Here is a 19170-nt window from a genome sequence, read left to right as displayed (position 1 = left end):
GTTGCGTTAAACACTAAAATTATATTACAGATAGGACCCATGCTGGGTAGTTATCTTGTTCATAAATAATTTAGTTGCAATTCAACCCTTCGGATAACACACTGATGTGGTAAAACCGACATTATAGTTGGGTGCGTGTATATAAATCAAAACGCTATGCTCCGTGACGGGTCATGGATTAGTATGCAAAAGATTAATCTTATTTTGCTTTGGTAATTAAAACTCTTTGTGGTTTGTGCAATTAGAATTGACGAAAGTTCATTTCGTTTCTTTCAGAAACATTTGTGCATGACTGTTCAAATATCCATTCGTCTGAATCAAGTGTTAAGAATAGAATGTGCAGTATATGTATATATGTATATACATGAGCGTGGAACTTTTAGCCATATGTTTGTACAAGTATATTTGAGTCTTCAGCGGGTAAAGAAATACTTTAGAATTTGGGACACATTTGGTTAAGCATCAACAAGAATAGCATCTATTTGTCAGGCTTTCGGTTTGAAAGACTAGGGTGACCTCATAGCTGGAAACAGTTTTCTTTATTACCATGACCTTCCATTTTTATAAGACTTGTAAATTGTACAGCAGTGTGTGTGTGTGTGTGTGTGTGTGTGTGTGTGTGTGCTTGCGTGTGTGTGTTGTTACTATGCACGGGAATGGGATAGAAATAATGATCTGGGTGTTTGTAATACGCCGGACACCAAAATATTACACTTTACATGCTGCTATTGATCTATCTCTCGTTATATATATATATATATATATATATATATATATATATATATATATATATATATATATATATATATATATATATATATATATATATATACATACATACATACAATATACTGACAACGAACTGTGCGAAACTATTATCTAGCTAGCCTGAGCGCTTTCGACTTTTTAATGAGTTTTTTTCAAAAGCAAATACAAAACATAGACAAGACAAACAAATAAAACAAATATAACAGTTTTTCTGTTTTATTTGTATGTCGTGTCTCTGTTTTGTATTTGCCTTTGAAAGTGACTCATTAAAGAGTTGAAAGCTCTCAGGCTAGCTTGATTCTAGTTTCGCACTGTTCGTAGTCAGTTTTTTGCATTTATCTTAATCAATCCCTGACACACGTGATCCCTTGATGGATCCAGTGCACTTGAAAGGATTGTTATTCGCCATATGATTTGTATTCTTTATATATACATATATAGTTACAAGATATGGTATTATGGTATTCCTTTTGTATTGGAGCCTTTTCCAGCTGTTTGTGATGTTTTGATAATAACCTTCAGAACAGTTAGCTGGAATTGATAATTCAAGTCAAGAACAAACCGTGACAAGTCGTGACCAACTTGCCTTAAAAGCAGGGCTGCCATGATAGTGTATGACAAGCGGCAAGGAAAAAATCAGTCAAGCTTGTGTCCTAATTTCTTTGAACAAAAGTTCATCTTACCCTAGGAACGAGTTTGAGGTGAAGAATGTCATCGGTATTTTTAGCAAGAGATAAAAAGAAAATATTGAAGGGTTCCAGTCATACAGTGATGTATTGATAACCAATGAAAAGGAACACAATTTAGATAGGAAAAATAATAAATCATGCATGCGGTTTTATAGCTCTTACATTACTGGGAATGTATTTATGTACCAGTCTCATATATTAGAGTTAAGGCAAACCAAGCCAGCGACTGCATGTATATTCCGGGAGTTATTGGATTGGGATGAATATTATTATACTCTTTCCTGATAAGTAAGTTTAAGAAAACCAAATTTCCTCCGATTGTTGCTAAAACAGCATGACATAGAAAGATACATTATGGATAGGGCATCATCAACATAGCAGCAGACGTGACTACGTTGTATCCTGGTCGCGCTCTGAGATCACAAAATTGTTGGTACAATTTATAAGCGAAGCAATGGTACTTCTGTTCTATAAACAATATAATTCCAATAATAATAATAATAATAATACTTAAATGAAGAAACTTCTATATCCATCCTGCGAGTGATTTTATCTTTGATCTCATCCCATAGTGTTGTTTTAATTTCATTTCTTATTTTGTCCTTACAACAACGGGACGTCGATTGTATCTGTATTGTCGAATGATGCAAAAATAAACATAAACAAATCTCCCTTATTCATCTGAATGAAACATAATATTCTTTCTTAAGCACCGATTTACGTAATCAAATCATAAATAGGTAGAAAAACGTACTCTGATATTGTCCCTGTTGGTGACCGAGAGGCTTTGAAAAGCGCCTGAATGAAATCGTTGTTGCTGCGGAGCAGGCAGTCGACTAGATCTTGACTCAAGTTATCTCGGTTTCTCTCCAGGAATCCATCAGCGTTGTAGGTGACCTGAACAAAATATACTTATAATCACTGCATTCAAGAATACAAACAAAAAATAGACTGAATAGCAGATGAAAAGTTGACAGTTCCATTGCTTTCGTTATCATAACTAGGCCAATCGAATTCTCTGTAACTAACAGGCGATTAGTTGTCGCCTGTTGTTGAAGCTATCACAAAGACATATAACTTTGTAAAGTGTATAGAACCATGCCACACGGACTCGAATGAAATGTAGGAACTGACTTGAAATTTGTTTAAATTAAATAAGCACACAGAGACTGCTTTGGATTTGTTAAAAAATGTTGAAGCTATTGAACGTTAAACAATTAAATCTGTACATTTATTTAAACTCCTAATACTCAAGGTTTGTATATACATAATATTCTCAAATGTTTATGCCGCATGTATCCGAGCGTGTTCTGAATTAAAAAACGAATCTCTTGACGACAAGTATGTAATAAGAACAAAGTTTTATGTAAAGGCGGAAAAGGATTTTGATATACGACTAGTGATTCGAGAGGTCGTTAAAACAGTTATTCACTTTCGAACAAATAAGAAAGTAAGCTCTTAAACTAAGAACTCATATGTGAATAATCAGCAAACGTGATGTTCCACATAAACAACAAGTGTTGCTCCGGTGCTGTCAGTGACATTTACGGGTACAAATGTTCAGTGACCTGTCATATATATCTAGGCTATTGGGGCTCACTCAGGCAAGCACGAATATAGAACACAAATAAATCAGACACTCAACAACTCAAATTAAGATGTCAGAAATGACATCAATGGAATTTTAGTACGCAAGCAAAACAAGACGCAGACAGTCGCCATCATTAATTGCGTAGTGCCATGAAAAGAAAGACCAATGAACCTACATATTTTCTAAACGAAACCGTAAAATATGATAGAAGGAAAAGGTAATTGACGTAATGGATGCAGAGTGTTGACCATTACCGACATGCAAGGATGATGTCGCCCTATCGTTTTAGGCCATGGTCGAGTATGAACAGCCCAGCAAAATACACATTCCAATATATTATAGACAGCAAATTTAAGGCCCATTGATAAAAGGTGTAATTCTAGTTTTAAATAAATTATGAAGCTAATATATAAATATTATAATTGCCCATAATTATGCCTTGCCACTCATCAATCAAACCATTTTCTCATCTGGTGTCTTTTTAAAGGACATAAACTTATATGACCACGACTCATGACATATAAATGACAGAAGTTATTTTTACTGATTCTTCAAACATGTTTGATATGTAATATTTTCTTTACCTATATGATGTAATTCAAGAAATTGTAATAGCGAATCTCTGATACGTTTTTGACTAGTGTGTCACTTTATGACCAGATTAAATCTATAAACAGAATCAAAACGATATAAAAAAAAAATAGCAAGGCGTGATAAAGAAATGGAGGAGAAAGGGTACCAGAAATTGAATAAAAGAAACAAATATTTAAAATTGAAGTAATTGAGTGAATAGAAGGAAGCAGTCTTGGAGTTTTGCAAATTACGTTTAAATTGTTTGGGATTTTTTTATACGCATCTCCTTTGCGGAAGAACTGAAAAGTAACTGCTTGTTTTAAATTCAAAGATTTACTGTAGAAGACTTTTAAATTCATTGAAATATTCTAACAGTGAAGTTTAAATTGATCTTACATACTTAATTTTGTTAAAAATCCTTTGCATAGATATACGGTTAGGTCTCGTATGATCAGTGAATTAAAGCATCTCTCTTATCACAAGATATCTTGGACACCTACGAAACTTGACTGTGAACTCTGCCTCAAAAGACCAAAATGATTTAAATGTAATTCTCATTCAGTAAAACGTTAAGGATAAAATAATATATAATACAATATAAAAATTAGCATTAGATTTACCTCCTCAGCATAGTGCCTAATTCCGAAAGACACGCTGTTTCCACGCGCAGCCATGAAGCGGGAATTGCCTGAACAATAACGCTTCAGTTTTTCAACCAAGGTCGCGTCCGAGGATTGCGGAAAATTAGATTCCTCGTCCAAGAGTGGCAGGATGCCGTGGGGTTTCTGAAGAAATATTGAGATAGGATATGTATTAATATTCTAATGGCAGAATGCTGTATGGAATGCTTAGATAAGAAATCTACACTATTATGGACGTAGAATAAAGCGAGTTTTCTGTCGACATGTAAAATAGGAAGTTGTGTCATTGTTTTGAATGCATATTGCCGTGTAGGTTTTGTTAAATGTTAAGAAAAAAGGATTAAGAACGCATAATGTCCCGAGGTTTTCTATTAAAATTGGAATAATGTTTTAATGCCTGAATGTTGTGTGGTTTCTATGAAATGTTTTTGTTATGACAATGCAATCATTTTTGAGATACAGAATGTAGCGGAGAAGATTGAAGAAGGAATATGACTAATATTTATATGGTGATAGCCAAGTTGTTTGAAATATTGACTCGGGAAAATGAGGTTTTTACAGAATGTAGAAACATGAAAAATGCATTGATAATTCAACGTTAGGATAAAATTAAGTTTCTATGGAATGCAGAAACAGGAAAATGCGTTAATGTTTGAAGGTAAGAATACATGAGGTTTCTACGGAGTGTAAAAACAGGATAATATATTAAAGTTTTGAAATTTAGAATAAATGTTGTTGCAGTGCAATGTGGAAACATATATGCATTAACGTTTAAATGTTGGAATCAAACTATGTTTCTTCAGAATGTAGAATCAGGAAAATGCATTGATAATTGAATGTTACAATAAAATAAGGTTTCTACAGAATGTAGAAAAAGAGAAATGCATTACTCTATGAAGCTTAGAATGGAATTATTTTTTTGCACTTGATGTAGAGACACGAAAATGCATTAATGTTCGATAGAATAAAATGAGGTTTCTACGGAATATAGAAATAGTAACATGCATTAATGTTTGATGATTATACTAAAATTATATTTCGACGGAAAGAAGAAACAGCAAAATGCATCGATGTTCGTAGGTAAGAATAAAATGAAGTTTCTTTTTAATATAGAAAAAGATAAATGCAATAATCTTTGAAGGCTAAAATAAAATGAGGTTTCTATGGAACGCAGAAACAGGAACATGCATTGATGTTTCAGCGTACAAACAGTGCTCTTCCAACCTATTGCAATGCTAGGTGAATACAAATATTCCTTACATTAAACACCGATCAAAGAAGAAGTCAAATTAACTATATGAGATAGTCATTCACATCTTTATCAAAGAGTGAAAAACAATAATGTCTCCCTCAAAAGCCTCCGAGTTTCGACGTTAAAAAGAATTTTAGCTTTGACGTCTGTCATAATAAATTCCTGAACCATTTTATAAATATATGCTAGACGACACGTTGCTTTCAAGAAATAAGGAATACTCTTTTGCGATTGAAATCAGAGCTGTTTAAAGAATTGCAGGGGCACGGTTATCCTATATTCCAAGCTGCATGACTTTTCCATACCATTTTAGAAATCTCAAGAAATTGTACTACCTTGAAAAATAATATGCTTAAAATCATGATCATAAATGTTAAGGGGCCACATTTTGTAATGAAATCTGAACAACAAACTACCAATTGATGCGAAACTTTCCAGAGATTAGCAAGTAAATGTTGGCATACCTGAAATATGAGATCCAGCACGTCCTCATTGCTTCTGTATTTGAGATCCGTCCACTGGATGCCCTCAAACTCATAGTCCCGTTTTTCTTGCGGGAAAATGTATTCCATAAAATACTGCTGCAGCTTTTCGTTGGTGATGTTGATGAGAAACTGGTCGAAACCGTTAATTCCGAGGTTTTCGAAACCAGACATGTCAAGTATACCGATGGAGGCACCACGTGTCATTCTAAACAAAAATAAACCAGAGAATAAATAATGCATTTTGTTCTGTAATAACATGTATATCTACTTTAATTCTGCAATTGAATCAGCTTTAACCACACGGGCATATAAGTGATAATTTTAATTGGGATATTTACTCATCTCATCCATCCACCCACCCATCCACGCCTCTAGTTTCAAAACTTTAATACAAATTCAACCACCTAACCATCACAGTAAATATTATTATCTTTCTAATAGAGAGCCACTTACATTTGTGATGAGTTACTTACATTTGGGACTTCTTGGAATGTGTCCACATGTTTCGGTTCATTTGGCCGACAATCCACCCGAAAAGTCTTGCATACAACTCTTTTGCTAGAGCATCTCGACTGTCGTTGGCCTCGCGCAGGTTTTTCCAGGCTTGAATCCTCTCACCTGTGATAATAATAATAATAATAATAATAATAATAATAATAATAATAATAATAATAGAGATGAAGTCTAGAATTAAATGTGCATTTGAACCGTAATCGATGACAATTTAAACAACAGTAAATCACAGTTACTAATTGTCGTGACAGTGTTTACTACCGTTAGTATTCACTTATTGGTCGAGTCAAAATGCAAAAAAGAAATATCCTGATCAGCTGTAGCATAATGCGCCTGCAGATCACGGTCTATGTTCTTTGTTCTACCAATTACACATAAGAAACTACACAGACCCAGATATATCGGCGTATTATGGTCTGGGTCTGTAAGGTTTGCAGTTTTACTAGACTTTTAACCGAGCACATCGCAGACCTCCCGACGCATCATATGCCAGGAGGTCTAGGTCTACGTAGGTTATTTTGAGAAATCAGTAAAACATCATAGACTCTGATCTGGCTGCGCATAATACGCCAGTAGTCGATGGTCTACGTTATTTATAGTTAGACTTTGCTTTGTAACCGAGTATTTGATCAGTGTTCATAATATATTAGTGTGATCATATTATAAAATCTATTGCGAAAACTTTTACATAACACTATGTTTACTAAACATGATTAGTCCATTCTGCCAATATCGAAAGCAACGTTTGAGATCACAAATTATTTTTTGTAATTTCAAGTTTCAATTGATCTCATTACAGCGTTAAAAACTCTGGCCTAGTTCCCAGTTTGTACAATAATAACAATAAAACCAAAAACAAAATCAATAAACTCTGTATGTATGATTTAAATTCTCCATGCATTTTTAAAACGTCTTGGGGATATTGTGATGCACTTCGTCTGTCTAACTGTCTGTCCGTTATTATATATCACCCTAAACTGTTGTGTGGATATTTAGGAAACTTAGTACTTTTGTTGCCCGATGGTGACCTTCTGCAACACGTGTGTCGTTATTAGCTACCCGCACCTGGATCCATAGAAAATTGTCAAAGGTCAAATGTACAACCATTTCAATCGCATTTACATTTTCAAATATTTTCCGACCAAATTTCATATGTGCAGCTTTATAAGCAAGATGAAGTATCATGTATGCGACGGATCTGGCTGTATGAGCCCTGGGTTACTGTATATGGATTAGGGATGAATATAAAAGATACAAAGAGTTGCGGTGGCAAGTCATTAGAAATGTTTTAGATGGAACTGGATTGAATATGTTTTTGTTTACCTTTTATGTAACTGACGGTGGAAATGAGGGCTTCAGTAAGCTCAACTTCGTCCTCAATTCCAAGAAGTTTGGCAACAGCATGTAACGGGTACTCGTCCACGACACTGACACCGTCCGTTTCCTCTATAGGCACGAAGACGATATTGGCCAAATGCAATATGGCCGCCAGAATCAGGAATATGAGGGTGATATACTGTAAAGACAATGCACCAAATTTTAAGCGGATATCAGTCTTTAATAAATATGCCAATGTGTTAAATTATGTATAACATATAATCACTCCATTTAGCGTTGATAATAATAAACATATATGGTTCTTTATGACAGCTGATAGTACATTAAATTATTTATAACATATTATCGTGCCACTGATCATCATTATTCAGAAGTCATTTTACATGGTTACTAAATATTACGTCTATATTCAACTCAAAGTATAAAAATGAACCGTTATATCGCTATACAAGGCTGAAACCATTTTGACCATGAACATTTATAAAGGTAATTAAATTTTCATTATTATTGTTGTTGTTTTTGATGATGTTGTTCTCTTTCTCAGTCAATGTGTGTGTCCGTATGTGTTTTACCCATGTAAGATCATCCTATTGTATATAACATAAATCCATCGCGTCATCTTATATCGAAGGCCTTCTTTTAAAATCCGTACCGTAAAATCATTTCCTGACCGTAATTGCTTCGCAAAATTAAAGATTTTTAATATTTATCAATGAATAAGTAAAGACAACATATATCTCGTCCTTACCTCATCCGAGAAGCCAACATCACTCATTATCTGTATTAGGTCTACATACATTGTTTTGTAGTATGCCAACTCTTCTGCGTCACGAAAGACACCACAGTCTGGGTCTGCATCTCGCATGATCCTGAAACCATATACAACTTTCATGAGATTTTATTCTTGTTTCGTACAGTTCTATCCCAGTTCTTATATCTAGTTTAAATTCATCTCCTTTTCTCAGTCTGTAACTCAGTGTGCATTTGCGGTGTTAATTCGGTTTGTCAAACCTAAAAATGATGGTGTTAATATCCAAACCTGTAAGGTCTAAAATTCAGTCAAGCTGGTATGTGTTTGCTCTCGATTTGACATATTTTTGGTCACTTTATGTACCTGCGGTCTTAACAATGAAACACGCATTTCTTCATGAAAACAATAAACTTTTAGATTGTTCCCTTAAGATGATACAATTGCTCAGGACCTTGGCCCATGTATTCCCTCTTCTGGATTTGAACATTTTAATTCTCATATATCCCACGTAACATGAGTACCAACAACATTTTAATTCTCATATATCCCACGTAACATGAGTACCAACAACATTTTAATTCTCATATATCCCGCGTAACATGAGTACCAACAACATTTTAATTCTCATATATCCCACGTAACATGAGTACCAACAACATTCTAATTCTCATATATCCCACGTAACATGAGTACCAACAACATTTTAATTCTCATATATCCCACGTAACATGAGTACCAACAACATTCTAATTCTCATATATCCCACGTAACATGAGTACCAACAACATTTTAATTCTCATATATCCCACGTAACATGAGTACCAACAACATTTTAATTCTCATATATCCCACGTAACATGAGTACCAACAACATTTTAATTCTCATATATCCCACGTAACATGAGTACCAACAACATTCTAATTCTCATATATCCCACGTAACATGAGTACCAACAACATTCTAATTCTCATATATCCCACGTAACATGAGTACCAACAACATTTTAATTCTCATATATCCCACGTAACTCTAACATGAGTACCAACAACATTTTTAGATCAGAAGTTATTACAATCCAGAATTTCTACCCCTAACCTTAAAAAGGTTATGAACTTGGTCTTTGTATCGTGGGAACAAAAGCAGATTTTTTTCCAAAACATGTTCGCTATCTAACTATTTATTGCAGACAAAGTTACATGTTTTTCACAAATATCTTCTTGTAGCTGTAAATTGAAATCTGTATCTCAGTATGATTGATATGTGAATTAATAACAATATTAATCACGTCAACGTTATACAAATACAAAAGTCAATGCTAACTGCTTTTGTTCTGCGGTAATTTCTGAAAGCTTCCATGGAACCTGGTTTTTATTAATGTTCGTGTGGACAGAAATAAAACTTTGCGTATGACTGACTGGCACCTACCTATGACAGTCAGGATCTTCCAGAAAATAGTAAAGAAGTTTCTCATGGGACATTCCAGCAAATAGTGCATAGAAAACATGGAAATTTTTTTCTCCCATCGATCGATGTACCACACGAGACTTTTCAACAATGTAGTCATCGATCTTGGCTGAAATTAAAATGAAACCATTTGTTAAAATTCTGATACTGTATTATTTTTTGTTTTGTTTAAATTAAGATCATTATTATCATTAAAGCTGTGAACAAGCATCGCGTATTATTCACTTCTGAGAGTTTATATAAATTGAATCTGTAGTTGTTCATTACAAACATTTCTGTCAAGCTTGCTTTCTGTCATTGTATATGTTGACGAGCATTGGTCTGTCTTTGATCAAGTGTTTTTAAAGAAATTTCGTGACCAACAGTTTTGTTTGTTTCTGTTTTTATAAGAAGTCAAGAGGGGAATACAAAATAAATTCATATTATATATATATATATATATATATATATATATATATATATATATATATATATATATATATATATATATATATATATATATATATATATATATATATATATATATACACACACATAGTTATTTTATCAATATAATTCCAGTGTATGCACTTCTGATTACAAAATGTAAAAGCTTTCTGCGATTTGCCTTTTTGTGGAAGACAGTCATACTTCTGAAAGACGTTTTTATGTGTCCAGCTACTTTGGAATTTATAAATCACGTGAAGTACCTTTCAAACGCACTGTACCGTGGACACGCGAAGTTCCTTCCAACTCACTGTACCGTGGACATGCGAAGTACATTCCGAACTCAGTCTACCGTAGACACATTTATTGTTAAACAAGGCAATCGTTCGAAGATCAAATTTTCATTATATTATGTATTACTGTTGATGCACATCGAAATTACTAGAATGTTCCAAATGTTTGCAAAGTTAGCCAAAACGAGACAATCGTTATGTATATATTACCTCCGAGTAAAGCTCCATTTGTGGAATAGCTCAGCTCAATAAACTTTCCGAAACGGCTGGAGTTCCCATTCATTAAAGTTGCTGCATTTCCAAAAGCCTCAAGCAGCGGATTTACCTATATGTTAGAAAAGGAAAGCTTTACTTGATGTAGCCATAAATTCTGCTGAGCAGCATCTTTCGAGAACCCCTTTTACGTGGCACATTATTGGAAAAGGTGTCTAACCATGATCTCTAAACAATTACACTTTACACATTTTACAAGCGATTCTAAACATGACTCTTCGGTAGAAGATGGAAAGTTGGCGTTAACTCTAAATTACAGACAGCTAATTCTTGAGAAAACTTCATTAGAGCAAGAAACATCAGGTTAAAAAATATATATTGCCAACGCCCAAGGTACCTGTACGATCTTGTCCAGCAAAGTTCGGTCATCACTGGGGCTGATATGCATCAGATGCCGGATCATATATTTTGTGCTTTCCGTTTTGCCCGCACCAGACTCACCAGAAACCAGGATGACCTGGTTTTGACCAGTTTCCCTAAGTGCGCGATAAGCATTATCCGCCACCCAGAATAAATGCGGAGGCCGCTCAGACCGAACGGTAAGATTGGTGTATTCATGATGATGCTGAAATATAAAAAAAAATATACACCGATGGATTTATTAGAAAGTTGAAGATGAAACGCGATGATAAAATGCCGAAGAAAAGGATCACATTACTTTAGATATCACAGATCAGGGCCTGCCTTAGGCCGATTGGACCGCGCTCACAGGGGCCCCGTGCGTTAGTATGTTTTTAAAATATATCTATAAAGCAAAAATAATATAAAAGCAATGGAAGAAAATTTTAAGTTCAATATCATGTAAACGTGTTTAAAAGTTTATTTCCAAATGCCGTTCGCATACGAGGCCCTGCGCGTAAATCGGGGGGGGGGGGGGACTCCCAAATGGGGCCGCGTTTGGTAAGGCCGTTGCTGTCACCAATTAAGATTAAAATTACATAATTACGTAATTATTGTACACTATCATGAAACTGAAAATGACAGCTAAATACGTATTCGTGAGCTAATTATGGTTTCTGAAAATAGAAAATCATACACTTCTTGTTTTATTTCTGCACAATGGGCTGACTGGTGTTTGTTGTTTTATATCATGGGAAATAATGCAGTTGTTCACTGGATAGGAATGCATTGGATCCAGTCTATAATTTCTGAAGTTCTTGTGCTAAAGGCTTGAGTTCATGCAAGAATTCAATTCTCGACTATGTTTTCACAAGGAAATTGCTTGTTAAATAGCATGTTAGTCCTTTTTCTCATTCAAATTGGCGAGTGAAATTTATCTTGTGTCAGGTAATATTAATGTCAAGTTTTGTAATGGCTGCGTGATACGTTCTGTCATAAGCTGATGTGGAAAATATGAAACATTCTTTATTGTAGTGCTTCCTCAGGCCGTCCTCGTAACTTTTAATTACAGCACATCAACAGTACAAACTAGAATTGAAGTAATGATATTTCCCAGACCTACCATTTAGTTACGCACCTGACACGGCGTCTTTATTAGAGAGGATTTATCATTTTATACATGGGTTTGAGGACGACATTTTCTTCTCAACCATAAAAAAAAATCGTCTTACTTTTCTGCTGACTGATTGTTTTCCCCATAAACATTTCGAGTGAGTTTCTAATACTAACAAAGTCGGTACTATTAAACAATGACTATTTTAACCAAGTATGTACATGTAATGGATACAAATTTTCATTTATTTTATGATATCTCCATACAGCTTGCTGTAAACTATTATCACTAAGTCTTTCTTTTTATACAGCATGTGCCTCAGAGATTTGTGAACAGATCTACCTTCTTGCTTGATATATACTTGTTGTATAAATGAAACGTTTATTGTCACTCTAGTCTTTTACAGAAAGAATGTGGGTTAATTTATAAAATTAGAAACATTTTAAATAAAAAAAATATGAAGATCTGTGATTTATTTATTTCACTCTGAGGTCATAACATTGTGATTTTATACAGTCCAAAATGTATCACTACTGGCATCACTTAAGATGGTGTTTCCGCATGCATTTTGTTATTGTGTTTAAAACTAGTCTAGCACTGCATACAAGTTCGAGTGGCAGATTTGACATAGTCTGTGGAATACTTAAGGAAACGCACACACATTATTTTTTCTCCATAAAAGACCGTTAATAGTGACTTCAAAAAAAAATTAATCGAACAGAACACCAGTGGGATGAAAATGGGTGTAAAATAATTAAATTATTTGGTACATAAAATATCTGCATTAATTTCTGCTGATAAATGACATGCGAAACCCTGCTGGAATGAAGATTGGAAAATTAATTCATAATTGAGAAATAAATTTAAAAAATATGTATTGATTCTTTATATAATAAGGAAATACGCTTATTATTGATGAAATGGTTAATATCCTTAACCTTATTAGGAAGTAGTTGAAAAAAGTAAAACTCCTAGTTGGGAAATAAAGCAAATAATTATGTATTCATACTTGTATTTAATTAAAAATACTCTCGAAAATTAATGAATTGTTGTCTTATTTTTGGCGGACGAATGCAAAGTAGCGATATGGTTTCAACATAACTAACCACCTCGATTTCGTCCCAAGATTTTGTCCCATGCTAAATGGAAAAATCATCCTGTTATAAACATGTACTTTGACAATTATTATGAATTTCGTATTATGAGCAAATGTTGACTTCCGCTAAACAATTTATTTGTAAAATGTAGTAAAATCCATGAACCAATGACTATTTCTAGTATGACCAAGGATTACGATAAATCCACACCATATTACAGAGTGCAAGTGCTTGGATTCAAACAAGAATTTGGTTGTTAAACGTTATGACACCGATTGTTATCGTGTAATTGCTTGAGACGTTCCATTCATGTTAAAACTGTTGTATGCTTAGTCAAAGTTTTCAAATGTGAGGCCAATGAAAGGTAAAAAAGAATTGGAAATATCTGCTGGGACAGCATTAGTTTGATCAAACCGCTCTTTCCGGGTAAAAATAAATGCCTGACTTCTCAGTATAAAAGCGAAGAAAATAGTCCATTTTTAACAACTTTCAAATTCAAACTCCCTTTGAATAAAAACATTCCGAATACACCCTTGAGTTGGTAGAAAATGATGTGGTAGCCATTATTTCATCAAGGCTGCATTTTCTCTGAATGTTTCCAACAAATGGCTATTATCGACTGCAAAAGAAGTTCTTGTGAAACATGTAATATGACAAACACAAATATATATATATATATATATATATATATATATATATATATATATATATATATATATATATATATATATATATATATATATATATATATATATATATATATGTGTGTGTGTGTGTGTGTGTGTGTGTGTGTGTGTGTGTGTGTGTGCTATAGTTTTATCTCTGTAGTTACAGTAAATGTTATGGTTCAATCTTCAAAGTTTTGTGAAGTTGAGACCTGAATTCTTGGTATGTTCGACATAGTATTTTTTATGGGATTTTTGGTGGCGTTGTTTACAATAAACAGGACTACATTTATTTGGTTCCAACTGCAAGCTGATTTTTCCGCTTCGTTAATGCGTAAATCATCAACATGATGCCCTAGTCCAGATCAATTTCTCCTCCAAAAGGTAAAGCATGTATGAATATTAGCGTTATATTTATGGTGAAAAAATATGTCCAGCGTGTTTACAAGTGAATGTTTTAGAAGATTCTACCACTTGTTGATGACATTTAAAAAAAAACTATTTATTCACTATTTACAAAGAAATGTGTCAAAGAAGAGATATCATGCGGGCCCGATTCTCTCGGCAGTCTTGTTGTCTGGGAGAATGCATAGAGTAAAACTCAGACATTATTGATTGTAGATGTCATGCTTGCCACATAATTTTTTATCGCAGATGTTCTACGTTCATTGTTGCAATATTCATGGTAAAATGTTAGTGATTCTCGTCACAGGCAGCAGTCTCTTTAGCAATGTCATAACACGAAGATGGTCGTGGAACAAGTCATTTTAGCAATGACGATATAGTACCTATATTGGCGAGGAACCAAACTATTTACGACTGTAGTATTACAGATATAGTCTATAGTCCATAGGTTGGTATGTTTAGCAATGTAATGTTACAGATATGGTCGATGATCGTTCACATATTCTCGTTTAATTATGCTTTGAGATTTTCTTTTTTTTTTTTTTGTTTGTTTGTTTTGGTTGTTTTTCTTTGTCTTCTTTTATTATTATTATATGCTGACTGACCAAACTCTCATTAGACTTTTCAAAATGAAACTAAGCAGCAACAATAATGTCTATAAATTATCTTACCTCTTGATCGAACGAGGGAAGTGGCTTACATGGATTTACTGCTACAAGGATGTCACTAATATATGTCTGGAAAAATAAGAAATACTGAGTATTAGTATAGAAACCGGAAAATTAGTTCTCCTTCTAAGACAAAATGAGTGCAAAAAGACACATGTATCCATATGTGTATAGGAATTTAAGAAGGCCAATTTTTTATGATGATACTATTTTTTTTCCCGAGGTTCACAAATATCATTGACATTTAAAATTCACCTTAACCATTATTAAGTTTTCTATGAGTACTCATGTGGAGGCAAAATCTCGTGTATTTTCATACATTTTACTGTATCGATAAAGTTATATATATATATATATATATATATATATATATATATATATATATATATATATATATATATATATATATATATATATATATATATATATATATAATAATAATAATAATAATAAACTCACAACGAACAGTGCAAAACTAGTATCTTAATAGCCTGAGCGCTTTCGACTCGGAATGAGTCTTTTTCAAGGCAAATACAAAACATACACAAGCCAAACATATCAAACACAAAAACTTTACATGGCTGTTTCTACAGGATATAAACCTTTAAATCCACTATGTTTCAACTAGCCTATTTCAACCAGTTGCGGATGCTTTAAAACATTCTCACTGACCTGGAAATCGATGAGACATTACGACATCCATTGTTTTATGTAAATTTATGCAAGCGCAAATTTATATCCCGGATATTTCATTGTGATAGTAGTAATTTTAGGCTATTAAGCAAATTTAAAGAACTATTTAAAAGAAAATGTGTCGGCTGCAAAAGAAAATTTTATTAGTGCATGGTTGTTTTTTTTTTGTTTTTGTTTTTTTCTATTATTTTTGGTTTAAACTGCTTGGTTTCAATGTTCTAAGGCGGCGCAACCTGTAGTAGGATTCATTTTCTTTCCTGGTTTCGGAACTCCAGTTGAGGTTGTGAGCAATTGCAATAAGTGTAATATAACATTGAAAGTGTGGCCAGGGGAGTTGAAATTTTCTGTGACCGGGCTTCTGTACAGTTTCTTTGTCATCCAATCAGATCTATGAAGGTTGATCCTTTTGTGTAGCTTTTCAGTTTCTCCAACATACTGAAGGCTACACATCTTACATGTGATGCGATAAATGACTCTGTTTTGCACGTTTTGTTTGGACCATATATGTTTAGTTTTTCTCTAGTAGCTGTGCTAGAAAATGTCCTGATCTCTATCACATGTTGACAGGTTTTGCACCTGATTGCGGAGGCAACCCAAAGGGCTAAACAAACAAACCGCGATGACCTATTAAAATATGGAAAGAAGGAAAAGGCTGATAGGATACCCTTTATCTTGACCTATATCCAGACAACCCAAAATTAGGTAAAATCATCGGGAAACACTGGCTCATCGCTGAATCGTCGGAAGCACTAAAGTTAATCTTCCCGAACAAACCTGTAGTATCCTACCGGAGACCAAAAACCCTAAATGACATCCAAGTCGAAGCTAACGCCAATCGCTAATAAAGACCACCATAGTCAATCTGGCCAATGTGGCGATAAAAGGTGAAAAACCTGTTAGATACTAGTTTGGCACTGTTCGTTGTCAGTTTATTGCATTTATGTTAATCAGTCCCTGACACACGTGATACCTTGCTGGATCAAGTGCAATTGAAAGGACTGTTATTCGAAGTATGACTTGTATTATATATATATATATATATATATATATATATATATATATATATATATATATATATATATATATATATATATATATATATATATATATATATATATATATATATATATATATATATATATCTATATATATATATATATACATACATACATACATGGAACGTTTCTCTTTATAAAGTCCTTTTCATTGCTACCTTTGTCCTTATCTGACCGACAGAACTAACCCATGAGTCCCTGTGTATGTATATACATACATACATACATGGAACGTTTCTCTTTATAAAGTCCTTTTAATTGCTGCCTTTGTCCTTATCTGACCGACAGAACTAACCCATGAGTCCCTGTGTACATATTCGTCTCTAAACGTATAAATTAATCTCAGCTAATAGGGTTTCCTACATGAAAGAACAAGTTCTGTCCGTCTTCTAGTCCATATTTTACGAATACCTCAAATTATACGCACATTTGCAAATTTTTGGCAGATTATTTTAATCGATTTGGCCGTCTGTGTGTTCGATTGGCTGATGATGTCGGGATCACAGTGACGAAGATGTTATAATTAAAACAATTCGATGACGATGATGTCAACGTTATAACTTCTTTTCCTGACTTTCGTGTTGTGACTCGATTAATGATATTGCTGAAGTCCTGTTTATTAGGATCATCGTCGTCACTACAATTATCATTATTTTTTTAGTATAAATGTAAATGACATTTGAAGTAGCAGCGACAATACTAGTGTTGATGGAAGTGTTGATGGTACTGATGGTGTTAGCAGTAGTTGCATTGAAAAGGTCCACCACACGTGTCAACCATAAATAACACTTCCTTCTCTCGTTATCTGCATACCATCAATATAGTTCTTTATATACATGATTTCAAAATATTTCATAACTCAAGTCGGCCTTAATGTAACAACCTGTCAAGATCACGCGTACTTAACAGTGGACAAAAGAGACTATACATAAATGTTAGTCATATGGCGACGAAAATTGAACTTGCAATCACTGATGTATTATCGTTATGTCTGACATTAGATTTCTTCGTATGCAAAACTTTGATTAGCTATAGGGAATAGGTAGTATAAGTATAATTGATAACTGAAATCGGCATTCATTTACCAGCTAAAAAAAACTGGGCATCGTCGTTTTCTATTTTTGTAGTTATCATTTTTGGTGTTGGTGAATTATTGTATTTTTCTTAAAACAATTGGAAAGATTTTCCTGTTTGACCGTGCTAAAATGGTCCACTGCTGTCATGGACGCCTTCCATAACGTCGTGTTTCAAAATGTATTTGCATACAACCTTTAGCTGCGAATGCAGGAATATCGTTACAGAAGCGGAGTGGAGAAAGAGTGAACAAGTATACAAGGAGTCGAACGGATATAAACAGTGATGGGTGCCAAGGTAGCGGAAATCCCCGAAGCTTTTGTATGTTAAGCGTTTCCTTCGCATAATTTTAACCTCCTAACTGTTGTTTCTATTCGCCCACCCTTACGTTCCCATCTACACACTTCACCCCGCATTTCTTTCCATCCGCCTCTGATTTTGGAGTTAGCGTATATGCGATATTTTACAATCTTTGACTCAAATGGTTGGATTTTTAGTACTAATTACTACTGCATTTTCTAATTCATACACATTTTGGGACGAAATAATGGTTAAAAAAGTCTCTCCTACCGTGACGAGTGGACCACTGTCAACCATTTTACCACCACCCTATTCCCGGCAATCGGTTATGTCATTATCAAAGTGGAAATATTAACTTTGGGAAAAGATTTAGTCTTTGATAACAAAATTAAAAAGTACTTTGGCTCTGTGTATGTATATATATATATATATATATATATATATATATATATATATATATATATATATATATATATATATATATATATATATATATATATTGCTGCTGTTGTTTTCTTATCCTCATTTCATGGAAAAAGTGAAATATACATATTTTACAGTCAGTACAGGTATAACCACACTCACCTGAGTTTTCATGATGACATTTATGCCATTATTAAATCAAACATTGTTTTAAAGAAAGACGATTACAAATTATTCAAATTAAATCTTCGTAATTTGTTAATGTTGAAACTTTAAAAA

The 19170-nt window shown here is 33.6% G+C and overlaps 1 protein-coding gene across 1 annotated transcript in view; it reads right to left on the bottom strand.

The window, feature by feature from the left end:
- Positions 1 to 19170, bottom strand: part of LOC149801493 (chitin synthase chs-2-like) — a 65394-nt gene that overhangs the window by 19428 nt on the left and 26796 nt on the right. The window contains exons 3-12 of the mRNA XM_089955665.1: positions 15350 to 15415; positions 11396 to 11623; positions 10996 to 11110; positions 10028 to 10175; positions 8599 to 8719; positions 7836 to 8028; positions 6473 to 6617; positions 5979 to 6204; positions 4242 to 4406; positions 2212 to 2354 (exon numbers count right to left, since the gene is read on the bottom strand). Of these exons, the coding sequence (XP_089811791.1) occupies positions 2212 to 2354; positions 4242 to 4406; positions 5979 to 6204; positions 6473 to 6617; positions 7836 to 8028; positions 8599 to 8719; positions 10028 to 10175; positions 10996 to 11110; positions 11396 to 11623; positions 15350 to 15415 (1550 nt within the window). The remainder of the gene's footprint in view (positions 1 to 2211; positions 2355 to 4241; positions 4407 to 5978; positions 6205 to 6472; positions 6618 to 7835; positions 8029 to 8598; positions 8720 to 10027; positions 10176 to 10995; positions 11111 to 11395; positions 11624 to 15349; positions 15416 to 19170) is intronic.

Source organism: Sinohyriopsis cumingii, chromosome 4 (assembly GCF_028554795.1).
Source record: "Sinohyriopsis cumingii isolate HCF-2022 chromosome 4, ASM2855479v2, whole genome shotgun sequence".
In the NCBI taxonomy this organism is placed as follows: domain Eukaryota; kingdom Metazoa; phylum Mollusca; class Bivalvia; order Unionida; family Unionidae; genus Sinohyriopsis; species Sinohyriopsis cumingii.
The sequence above is the reverse complement of the archived record's forward strand: the minus strand, read 5'-3'. Positions and strand labels throughout refer to the sequence as shown.